This window comes from Triticum aestivum, chromosome 2B (genome assembly GCF_018294505.1).
Source record: "Triticum aestivum cultivar Chinese Spring chromosome 2B, IWGSC CS RefSeq v2.1, whole genome shotgun sequence".
In the NCBI taxonomy this organism is placed as follows: domain Eukaryota; kingdom Viridiplantae; phylum Streptophyta; class Magnoliopsida; order Poales; family Poaceae; genus Triticum; species Triticum aestivum.
Window position 1 is genome coordinate 34,727,156 of NC_057798.1, and position 12,463 is coordinate 34,739,618.

General features: G+C 44.2%; 1 protein-coding gene across 1 annotated transcript; it reads left to right on the forward strand.

Annotated features, from left to right (window-relative positions):
- The first annotated feature begins 1,624 nt into the window (after positions 1-1,624).
- Positions 1,625-6,984, forward strand: LOC123040205 (uncharacterized). The gene is made up of 3 exons (XM_044463114.1): positions 1,625-2,213; positions 2,307-2,525; positions 6,526-6,984. Exons 1-3 carry the CDS (start codon positions 1,772-1,774, stop codon positions 6,663-6,665), a joined length of 801 nt encoding a protein of 266 aa, XP_044319049.1. The 5' UTR covers positions 1,625-1,771; the 3' UTR covers positions 6,666-6,984.
- The last annotated feature ends 5,479 nt before the right edge of the window (positions 6,985-12,463 follow it).

The following is a 12,463-nucleotide window of genomic DNA, read 5'->3' on the forward strand; positions in this document are numbered from 1 at the left end:
ATATTGATGTTCGAAAAGAATAGCTCATATACTATATGTAGTAAGTACATAAGATTGGAAATGATGCACTAAAGTCATGTAGGATGGCCGATGTCTCTCGGAAAGATAAATAACCTTTCTAATTATCTCACAAATGTAAAATAATGATGTTCTCTGAATAAATTAATATTGTTTTCTGTAAGAGAAATTCAAGTTCCATGATGGCGAGTTGATTCTCCGGCGTGATGCTCTCCGGCTTAATCTGGTGGATGACCGTGGAGTCATAGTGGATGCGCGTTTCCTCCGTGCAGGGGAATTCATAGACATTGGTGACATTATCTCGCTGCCGTGTCATTTTGCGAGGATAAGGGAGCGATCCCCGGCGGTGAGCGCGTCTCCAGTGGGTGCGACACACGGCACGATCCATGGTGCGGTACACGGGGGGCATGTGGAGATCCAGGCGGGCGCGGACCGGGTCGGGGTGGCCCCGCACCTCACCAACCGCCTGCTAATGGCGGCGGGACGCGTGGGAGCCCCTTCATGGCCACCCGACCGACAGGCGGGGCCCAACACCAGGCCGAGCGTGGCGCCTTCTAGAGCGGAGGGGGCGAGGGGAGTCGCCTCATTTCCCCCACCTACCTCCACTACGCGAGACGCACACCTCGCACCTCTCTTCAAGCATCTATGGGAGCGCCCTAGGGTTTCCTTCCCCAATCCTCTCCTCCCTGATTCCTTTGGCTGGTGGCGGGGCAAGGCTGGCGGTGACGACCGATCCTTCGCCCAAGTGACTGCGGCGGAGCAGGCGGGGGGTGCGCCTCGCGCCTCGATGGGAGATCGGGGCGGGGGGAGATCTGGTGGTTGGCGCGACAACACAGCGCGCGGAGGGTTCGGAGGTGGGCGAAGGGCTCCGCTGCCAAATCAGTCTCGACACATGGTGTGGCAGCGGCCAGATCCGCCACCGGCGACGTCGGGAGATTCGAGATCTGGTGATGGTGAAGTTGGAGACAGATGGGAAGCTGTTGCGCGTGCCATGAGCAGCGCGACCAAGGACAAGACGGCGGGCTCCAAGGAGCCGCCTCCGCATCCTGCACCTGGGCAAGCAACGACCAAGGGCAATGCCGAGATCTGCATCAACTGTTCCCTCCCAGGTCATTTCGCTCCTCGCTGTCCTACTATTCGCTGCGAAAAATGCAACAAATTAGGTCATATGGCTCAGCTTTGCCAAGTTCTGAGGCCTTGGGAATGCATTCCTCTCATGTGTGGGTTTCAGTCGCCTGGTCAGGGATTCTTCTATATTCCTGATATGTGTGCTGCTAAACATAGTGCAGAGAAAACTAATAATGTGGTGATTACTATAGTGGAGGGTGATGCTACTGTTAAAGACATTGAGCAGGAATTTAATGCTATATTTGCCAAAAAACCTGGGAAAAAGAAATGGCGCTGTACGGCCCGCTCTATTGGCCCTGCTCAGTATGTGATGCGATTCCCTAATGCTAGTGAAGTAGAAAGGGCATGTTGTTATGGTAAACGCTTGCCTCTGAAGGAAGGGAACATTGTTGTATGTATTACTCCTTGGACTGCTTCTATTGGAGCCAAAGGCATTATGGAGAAAGCATGGGTTAGGGTTCTCAACATTCCCATAGAGAAAAGATGCACTGAACATATAGCTTATGCTGGAGCTCTAGTTGGGATTACTTTAGAAGTTGATGAATCGACCGTTCATAAACCTGAATATGCTAGAATCCTTCTCGGTTGTAGAGAGGTTGAGAAAATTCCCCCTTCAGCTGAAGGAATGCTGGGAGAACAGTATTATGATTTTTTCTATGAAGTTGAAAAAGTTGTGACTGTGGGTGCTGAGAAAAGTCAGTCCTATACTGCTGTGGATAGCAGTGCATCTCCTTCCTTCCCCAAGAAAGCGAGGATGGACTCATATCCTGCTTCTTCCATGGGGCAGGGGGAGACGAATACATCCGTGACTGGTAATTTTTCCTCTCAGAACTATGGTAAGGGTATGCAGAGGCTTCCGGCAGTGGCTGAGAGTGAAGAAGAAGATGAGAGTGAGGAAGGTAACAACACAGAGCTTCTGATTGAGACTATGGCCAGAGAACATGCGGCTGAAAAAATGTCTTATTGTGGATCTCAATCTGATAAAAAATCATGTGAGAATGTCTCTGAGGATTTGAAAGTGGAAGAGATGACTGAATCTCCCAGTAATGAGATCAGTGTGCATCAAGGTGCTTGGGGAATGATTACTCCTGTTCCACCCTCACCTCTGTTTATGTGTCACAATGTGAATACTTATGGGAATGCTTTTCCTCCCTTGTCAGACTATGTGGTTTGGCCCTCCCTGCCTCACATTGTGCCTCTCGAAGAGGGTTTCATGGAAGGAGGAGAAAACTGCAGTGTCTATACAGTTGAATCTCCCTCTGGATCCCCAATTCATGACTGCATGAGTCAGGGAGAAGATATCTCGCGCAGACAGAAGCAGAAGTTGGAGAAGGTGGGAGATGTGGCCACCAACAGAATGAAGAAGCGCAATTTGGAAGGTACGAATATGCCCAGCTCAAAAAATCAATTTCATGCTTTATCTGACTCTGCCATTATACTGCGTGCATCTTTGATGGGGGTACAAATACCTGATGATGACTTTGCTACTGTTGATATTTTACGTGAATTAGAACTTTCTAGATGTCTGTTGCAGGATAAAAACATTGATAGTAATTCGCAAAAAATAACTGTCAGTGATGGGTTTGGCAATGATGTGCCCCTCTCTTTAACATGGGACGTTGATAGTGGAGATATTGAAGAACCATTCATCCTGGTTCAATCTAAAAACAAGAAAAAGAAGTATCACCGTAAGAAATCGGTGGTGGTTTTATCTCCCAATAAATCCAGCGGGCCTGTGACTAGAAGTCAACAGAAAAAGGGGGTGGGTAAGGCTGCTATGGAACCTGGCAGACCTACCAGAGTGAAAGATAAACCCGATCGGTATAAATGAAAGGGGTTTTTTGGAATTGTAGGGGAGTGGGTAAAAAAGGCATGTCCACCTGCCTCATTGACATGATAAGTGCCAATGAATTGGATTTTATTGGACTTCAGGAAACTATGAAGAAGTCGTATACTCCTGCTTTCTTTAGGCAAATTGACCCTTATCAGAAGTTTCATTGGGAATGGATCCCTTCAAAGGGGGAAATCTGGTGGCATTCTTTGTGGGCTTAACAAGGAAAAATTTGATATCCTTACGACTAAGTGTGGTAAATATATCCTGCAGCTGAACCTGTTCGATAAGAACAAAAATTGTAGCTGGGCCTTGATGACTGTGTATGGTGCTGCACATGATGAACAGAAGCCTGAATTCATTGCTGAACTGTCATCTATGTGTCACAGCAGTAATATTCCTTATCTAGTTGGGGGAGATTTTAATATCATTCGGCATGGTGGGGAGAAGAACAAAAAACATCTATGTCCCACTTCTCGGAGGTGTTTAATTCTGTTATTCATCTACTTGGGTTGAGAGAGATTTGTATGACTGGTGGGTGTTACACCTGGTCAAATAAACAAGAAATCCCAACTTTGGAAAAGCTAGATAGAGTTCTCATGTCTCCTGAGTGGGAGGATCTATACCCTCTTGCTTCTGTACATAAGTTGGTCAAGGATATATCAGATCACAACCCTTTGTTAGTGGATGGTGGGAGTGCCTCCTCTAGAACACCAGGTAGCAGGTGTTTTAAATTTGATAATGCTTGGCTCAGTAATCCAGAATTCTTCCCTCTGGTTTCTGAGATCTGGTCGAGGCCTGTATACACTTCAAACCCCATTGACTCCTTGAATATTAAACTTAAGAGGATTAAGAAGTTTTTGAAGGGCTGGGGATCTAATTTGTTTGGTCACAATAAGATCAGGAGAAAAATTATCAAGCTCGAGTTGCAGGAGCTTGAAAAACTGGAAGAGACTGATGGTTTATGTGGGGATGCCTACACTAGGAAGTTGGATATTCTAGTGGAGCTTAATAAGATGTATGTGGAAGAAGAACTACACTGGCATCAATTCTCTAATGAGAGGTGGCTTCTGAAAGGAGACAATAACACTGGTTTCTTCCATAAAGTAGCCAATGGCCGTCGTAGGAAAAACTCCATGATCTCCCTGGAGTGTGGGTCCACTATTATTGAGGGCACTAAAAACCTTCTAGTCCATGCTACTGAATACTATAAATCCTTATTTGGTCCAGCTCCTGGCAATTTATGTCAGATAGATGCTGCTCTATGGTCTCAGGATGAGATGATTACTCCTAGTGATAATGAGGAATTAACTCGACCTTTTTCGTTAGAAGATATCAAGAAAGCTTTGTTTAGCATGAATTCTAACCGTGCCCCTGGTCCAGATGATATTCCTATAGAATTCTATCAACACTGCTGGGAGGTAGTAGCCCAAGACCTTCTATGCTTATTTGATTGGTTTCATGATGGCAAGCTAGATGTACAATGACTTAACTATGGCATCATAACCTTGTTGCCTAAGTCAACTGATGCTAGTAGGATCCAACAATATAGACCCATTTGTCTATTGCGCTGCCCCTACAAACTACTTACAAAAGCCATGGATATTAGAGCTAGCAAATATGCACACAAGCTGTTTAGTATTCACCAGAATGCTTTTATTAAGGGGAGACACATAGTGGATGGAATCCTATCTCTCCATGAAATTTTACATTATACTCATTTCAGAAGGCAGGTGGGAGTGGTTTTGAAACTTGACTTTGAAAAAGCATATGACAAAGTCAATTGGGACTTTTTGCTTGACTGTCATAGGAAACGTGGTTTTAATTCTAAGTGGTGTGGGTGGGTCTCGCAAATACTGAAGAATGGCACAGTTAGTGTCAAGATCAATGATGAAGTGGGACCTTACATCCAAAGTGCTAAGGGGGTGAGGCAGGGGGATCCTCACTCCCCTTTCCTGTTTAATATTGCGGCTGACTGTCTGACCAAAATGGTACTTACAGCACAAAAAAATGGCCTCATTAAAGGTTTAGCTGCTGATCTTATTGAGAATGGGGTTTGCATCCTGCAATACGCGGATGACACAGTACTTTGTTTTGAGCATGATATTGACAAAGCTGTGAATATCAAGCTCTTGCTTTATCTCTTCGAACTTATGTCTGGGCTTAAGATCAATTTTGAGAAGAGTGAAATATTTAGTATCGGGGGGATAATGATACTGATTTGGTGTATGCCAACATGTTTGGGTGTCAAGTGGGCACACTTCCCATGAAATATCTGGGAGTCCCTGTTACTTATTCTACCCTCAAGAATGCGGATCTAGATTTCCTTGACGGAAAAATGATCAAAAAACTTGATGCCTGGGTAGCATATGCAGCATCTTCTGGAGCTAGACTAACGTTGCTAGGGTCCAGTTTGGATGGAATTCCCTCTTTCCTCATGTCAATGTTCCTTTTTAATAAGACCTTTATTGAGAAGCTGGATAAACATCGCAGACGTTTCTTTTGGAGGAGGAAAAATAAGAAACATGGATACCATATGGTTAAGTGGACGAGGATATGTTGATCGAAAAGGATTGGGGGATTAGGGATTAAAGATCTTCATAAACAAAATATTGCCCTACTTGTTAAGTGGTGGTGGAAGTTAGAAACAAGTGATGGGCTATGGCAGCGTACTGTAAGAGCTAGATACTTCAGGAACAAAACAGTGGCTACCATTCGGAGCCGCTTTTCAGACTCTCCCTGCTGGAAAGCAATTATGAAGGTCAAGGATTCTTATATGGCAGGAAGAAAAGTTAAAATCGAAAGTGGAAACCTGGCTAGGATCTGGTATGATCCGTGGGCTGAGAATATTGCGTTGAAAGATCACTTTCCTGATCTATTTGGTATTTGCCAGGAGCAGAAATGCACGGTTGCATCTTGGGTGACTAACAACTATGAGCTGGGCTTTAGACGTAGACTGGTTGGGGTGTTGGGTGAGCAGTGGGCTTGGATGGTTATGGAGGCTAAGAAACTGTCGTTGAATGACTCCCTAGATAGAATCTTGTGGGATTTTGATAGTAAAGGGAAGTTTACTACTAAATCCGTATATGTATGGTTGGAAAGAAATCTTTCAGGTCCTAACTATAGGATGGTATGGAAAGCACCTATTCCGCTGAAAATTAAGATTTTCCTTTGGCAGCTGTTTCAGAACGCAGTTCTCACTCGTGATAATATGCGCATTAGAAACTGGCCTGGAAATCCTGTGTGCTCCTTCTGTAATGAAGTCGAGACAGCAAATCATTTGTTCTTTACCTGTTCGCTTGCTCGGTCGGTTTGGGGGGTGTTGGGCATGACGGCCGGGGTTTCATGTTGCCCTCGCTCTCTGTGGCAAAGCTTAACTTGGCTTTATAAGTTCTTTCCGGATGGGAAACAGTTTTACATGATGATTATTGCTGCAATATGCTGGGGGATTTGGACCCTCCGCAATAAAGTCACATTTGATAATCATATGGTTCGTTCTCCTCTTGAGGCTGTTTTCACTGCATGCTCGTTTTTGCTGTACTGGGCAGGTTTGCTAAAGGAAGAAGAAAGGGCGAAGCTCCAGGCTGGAGTGAAGAGGTTGGCTCACGCGGCTGCTGCGCTGGCGGACAGGTCCCTCCCTCGAGGCAGATCCCTTTTGGGTGACAGAGAAGGGATCCAGATTGGTTAGCAGTGCTCAGCGCTCGGTCCTTTTGCTTGCCGCCTCCCACTGGGGTTTGATGCCCGCTGGTTTTATGTCTTCTGGTTACGGTTAGCCTAGTCGCAGATGTTGTTTAACTTGCCTCATCCTGGGATTTCCTCTCCTGTCGTTTTTGGGCTGCGGTTTGTGAGTGTCATCAGGTTTTCGTCCCATGGCGGGTGGTCCGTTCCAGGATCATCCTGCGGTGGGTTTCCTGATGGTGCGCCAGCTCGCTCTCCCCTTTCAGCTTCATTTGATCTCAAAAAGCTTATATCTTTCATCCTGTTAGTTGTAGTGGTTTGGGCACTAAGAACATCTGGATACAGACTGATGTATTTTCGTTGATTGCGAAATTAATGGAAAGGGGTTGAGAGCCCGGTTGGAAAAAAAAGAGAAATTCAAGTAAAAGTAATAGTAAATGGGAAAACAAAATCGTGCCTTGCAAATTTTTGTTTTTTAGGCAAAGGAAAAGAAACACCTTTCTGTTCCGCGTATATGGAGATAAGTATTTGGATGGCCCATATGTTATTTAGCCCAGCCCACGAATAGGCCCGTGAGGAGCTGAATATGAAGCGGCAGCGAGCTGATCCACCGAGTTTGTCTATCCCCTTTCTTCCTCGTCTCTTCAGTTCGGCGTCAGAGGCGTTTCCAGAGCCGCCGACCGGTGCGATTTCTTCCTTCTTCTGATTTTGGATTTGTCTACATGTATGGATTTACCTTTGATTTATCTGGAACTTGCATCTTCCCTATTTTTGTGGCGATTTCCACCCCTCTTGTCTCCTTTTTTAGGCATTATAGATCTTGTGCTGTAATCTTTTTTATCTAGGGAGGTACCCATAGGGAAGTAAATCGCCGTGGTTATTCCAATGGTGTCATTGTTTTGATTGAAGATCCATGATTTCGTAGGTTCCTGCGACGGGGGAACATGAGGGGATCTCGAACCGATCCTGTGGATATCAGCTCCGATGGAAGCACTGACAACAGCTCCGATGAACACTCGAACAACAGCTCAGATGCATGTGCTGATAGCTCCTCCGACAAAGGAGTGTGTATGAGCTCCGATGAAGTGATGTACATCAGCTCTGATGAAGGAAGGTACATGAGTTCCGATGAAGGCGGGGACACCAGCTCTGATGAAGGCGTATACACCAGCTCTGACAAAGACTCATACACCAACTCTGATGAAGGTGCACAGACCACCTCTGCTAAAGGTACCTTTTTACACATGCATCTCAGTTAAATATCTTCTAATCTGTGTCTTGTTGATGTGTAAGGTACTATAAAGGCAAGTTCACCTGAATTGATTATGCCGAAGGTTCAGTATGCATCTCTGATGAAAAAGAATGTCACTGTAAGCAATAGGAGCAGAACGATCTAAACTAAACACAAGCATATATCCCATCCAAGTGATCATGATTGCTAAACCTAGTCCTGGCACCTCCTCCCCATGGGATCGGTTCATAAACATCATTGTTCCCGTTTTTCACTTGCTTTGTACAAATCCTAGAGCTTCATTTCATGTATTTAGAGACACAAATCCTAGAACTGGAACCTTTCACTTTCAAGGCAGAACCTCTGACATGAATTATGAGGATTTCAGAGAAATTCAGTTCATATAAAGTAAAATAAAGGCATGCAGTACTCTGGTGTGGTTATTAGCCTATTGTTATTCTCAGAACCTGATATTAAAGATATTTATGACCGAACTGCTTGACACGATTTTAAGTCTGATTTGCTAATGGTGGTTATATGATCTCAATTTGTGATATAGTGTGTGATGGAAGTATCAGTTTTCCTGCCTTTCATCGCATTTATTGTATAGTTTTCCTCTTTCATATTTTTAGAGGCCTCTTGATCCATGGCACTTTCGTGTGAACGCTCTGTCTTTTTAGCTACATATATTCATATTCAACCCTCAGGCCATCTACTTGCTGGAATAGGCAACAAATGGAGGAGTGTAGACTACAGAGAATGTTCTTAGGCTGTAAAAGTAGTGGGATGAACATTCCTTGAGCACTATGTAACTTTGTGACCTATTCTTAGGTTTATGCTTTGATTAATTGCGTAATTTTGGTTGGCCCCAACTCTGTTCTTAGCTGAAGATTATTTATTAGAATTAATGGAAATTGGAGGACGTATGTATATGTATAGTAAGTCTTTTATTGTTTGGGTGACATATGTATAGCATCGTCAAGGTGACGAATGATCAACCGGCGCCGCCATGATCTCATACATCTCCATATGATCAATAACACCATAAGCGGAACATCATCTCGCTATTTTATTTGTTCAGCAATGATGAAACTATCTAGTCTTGGGTTATTTTTGTTTGGATTGCTTCCCTAAATTCAGAGCCTAATTTGCATTGGCTAGGTTATGCAAGCACTATAAGATATAACCGTGACAGTTACTGTAATCATTTGAACTTATACTTTCTTGGCGTGTTCAATTATGTAGGAGTGTGTAGGCAGATGAAGGAAAAGAAGCCTTAGATGCTATGCATGTCCGTCTATGACTGTCCTAAACACTACACAGTTCGTAAGTGTTGCCTGCTCATGATTAATTGGTTCTGATGTTTGATGGCTGAATCAAATTAACCTGTTTAGTTTTGTTTCCAGGCTATATATAATCCAGACTCTAATGGTAGATGGATGTATTCAAAGAAGTTTAAGATGTCAACGTGTGCTCGGAAGCGTCTCAGCCACTATGTTCAGTCAGTTAAGCCTGCTATATGCCACTACGTCTGTGAAATAAACAAGACTTTTGCCAAGCCCGGGCAGAGAATGGTTTGGAATTCTTGAATGTATTTACATTTGCATCAGCGTATCAGTCTATCATACCATGTGACTATAGCTCTGGTGTATTTTTTAGTACTTCTCTGCTTTCTTCACTAAGAAGTATCTGGTGGATTTCATTACCACTCCAGTCGATGGGGTAAAGATCAAGCTATCATCTGGACGGTGTGCAAGACAGGTTCGCCTTATTAATGGTGTGGACAATAGGGCCACCATAACACTAACTGGAGTGACTTTGCAAAGAAAGCAAAGATGACAAAAGGGGAAATATGTGTTTTCTCCCTTCGAGCTCGCAATGGGAAACCAGAATTCACCGTTCACAAGATCTAAGAAGGTTCGTATATGCACCGTGTGTTTAATTTGTAGAAGGATTGATATTTTATTGCCTGGTCTAAGTAAGTATGTACATCTGCAGGTGTCTACAAGGCAGCATTTAAGGAGGAGTATGCCAAGGTGTTCCAGAAGGGCATGTATATATACCTATGTCTAGTTATGGTTTCATGTCTAGTTATGTTTAGTTGTTGCATGTACTCTAGCCAGGTGTGCTGGGTTGGGGAGGCAGTATGCATTTCTTTTGGTAGTGATCTATCTGTCATGATGTTTATGTAGTGGAACGATGATCGAAATCATGAACCATGTGTGAACTATGCGCTGTTTGCTAAGCCTTCAATTCTGTTTGTTTTAATGTAGGGTAACGCAACAGAAAACAAAAATTCCGACCTATGCACTAGCCCAGGACCACTACGGAGACTACATACAAAGTTTGATATTTTTCGTTACCGACTCGTGGCACAGCGGAAGTAGAGTCGATGACGATTGGCGGTGCAGATCCCTGCAGCTAGGATTTACAACCTCCCAACCGCGAGGATGTATTCCCTCGTTTGCCCCTTGGACAGCCCTCCGGGAGGCGGTCAAACAGTCCCTCGGATGGTGTCGCGGACAGCCCTTTGGGAGGACCTTCAAAACTCAGACGGTCACTCGGATAGCCCTTCGGGAGGACCTTCGAAACTCGGATGGTCACACGGACAGCCCTTCGGGAGGCACTCTCGAACTAAGACCGAAACTACAATCTCTCTACAGAGTTGCACATATACGGTGTCATCTATCTGGCAGGGCTTCGCCTTCCAGACTAGTTTCTGCCGGAACCCAGACAGCCTTTCGGCTCTACAAAACTATTTCGCTGGGAGGGAGAGAGAGAGCCAGATCATGCATGGCCTTTTTATGAGAGTAAGAGTGAAGAGATGGCATCCCTCACCTCCTCTGTTTATAGGAAACCCAAGGGGTAGGGTGGTTTTACAAGAAAACCCAAAACCCACATGAAATGGAGTCCTTCCCAAAGACCTAAAGAGTGAAACCAAGGGACAAGTGGGACCGCATGGATGAGCTGTACCCATGAACGTCCCACCCCTTGTGCCCCCCCCCCCCCCCCCCCCAAAAAAAAAAGAGGTTCCCGCCCTTCCATGTAATCCCTAGATCTTTTGGAAAGATCCCCTTTAGATATTTCCCAAAAAGCAACCGATTAGTGTTTTTCACTATTCACGACGACATTTTTCAGCGTCCGTTCGAACTGAAAATATTTATGTGGGCTTCGAACATTTCCAGTACCTACTAAAATAATTTTCAACGCGTTTCGGAACAATTCCAGTTTAGTGATTTTCATCTGCGAGAAGCATATGAAGTGATTCCGACAGCTCCGGAACATTTTCGGTTTTCATCCTGAAAAATTCCAGTAAGTTTCCAGAATGATTCTGGCACCCTTCAAGAATTATCAGGCATGTGTCAAAACCAATTTGACTTTAAGGTATCCTCCGAAACAACTTTTCAGTTTCACCGGAACTCATCCGGTGACCTCTCTCTTCGGAACTTTTCCGCTGTCTCCGAAACTTTTTCCAAAGACTTTCTCTCAGACTCCCTGTCTAGTATTCAGCAGATAGATGACCCTTAAGCTTGTGACCCTATAGGTTCGTTGAAGCATAGACATGACCGGAACACTTTCTAATCAATGATCAACATCGGAGCCGTGGACACCCATATTGACCCCATACCCACATGAATGAATATTCAAGTGAACCTCCAGTTGCCATGTGCTATTCGTGTTGCTTTGTGATATGTTACAAATACACGAAGTGAGACATGTTAGCATCCTCGTGGATCAACTACTTGTCCACTATGACAGTTACCTCATTACCGGTATTATTCTCTTTTCTCGTTACCGTGTTTCGGCATCTCTGTGATCAAATCACCCTGTGTCTGGCCAGACGATGATGGATACTGTAACATCGAGAGGACCCAGAGATATCTCTCCATCGTCGGAGGAGCAAATCTCAATCTTGAGCTATCAAGTTACTTGACATACTTTCCCATGAACCCGTAAGCCGCCGTAATAGCCATATAGTTACGGATGACGTTTAACAAACCCCAAAGTTCATGAATCAAGCATGAAGAAACTCGATACTCTCATGGTCCAAGAAATCATGCAAACATTAACCATCTCTGTGTTATTAACCATAAACTTATGACGAATCAGGTGTACTTCTAATATTGTGCCCTCAAAGTTGTCGGCATAGTCATGCCCATGGTCAGAAAAATAGAACCATCATGCAACACATGAGCTAGTCTTAGAGGCGAGACTAGGAATATATTTTACTGTTTATTATTCCACACGTGCATATGAGTCTTCCTCCAAGCCTCGTGTTATTGCAGACTCGAGAACAATAGCAGTTATAGCATGGAACATAAACATAATTATGAACATGAAGATAATTAAATAATACTCCCTCCATCCCATAATATAAGAGCGTGTAGTGTCAAAAACGCTCTTATATTATAGGAAGGAGGGAGTAGCATTTATTATTGCCCCCAGGGCATATCTCCTACAGACTCCCACTTGCACTAGAGTCAATAATCTAGTTAATCCTAATGCACTTTACACCTATGGCATACCGGTGTAAAAAATGCTTCGCATATGGTATAGCCTGATGTCCATCGGATCTG

Bases quoted from the DNA above. Each gene is read 5' to 3' on its own strand.
- LOC123040205 (XM_044463114.1), top strand. From the start codon at position 1,772: ATGCTGGGAGAACAGTATTATGATTTTTTCTATGAAGTTGAAAAAGTT. The intron at 2,214-2,306 runs GTGCTTGGGGAA...CTCCCTTGTCAG, and splicing joins TGAGATCAGTGTGCATCAAG to ACTATGTGGTTTGGCCCTCC. The intron at 2,526-6,525 runs GTACGAATATGC...TGTACTGGGCAG, and splicing joins GAAGAAGCGCAATTTGGAAG to GTTTGCTAAAGGAAGAAGAA.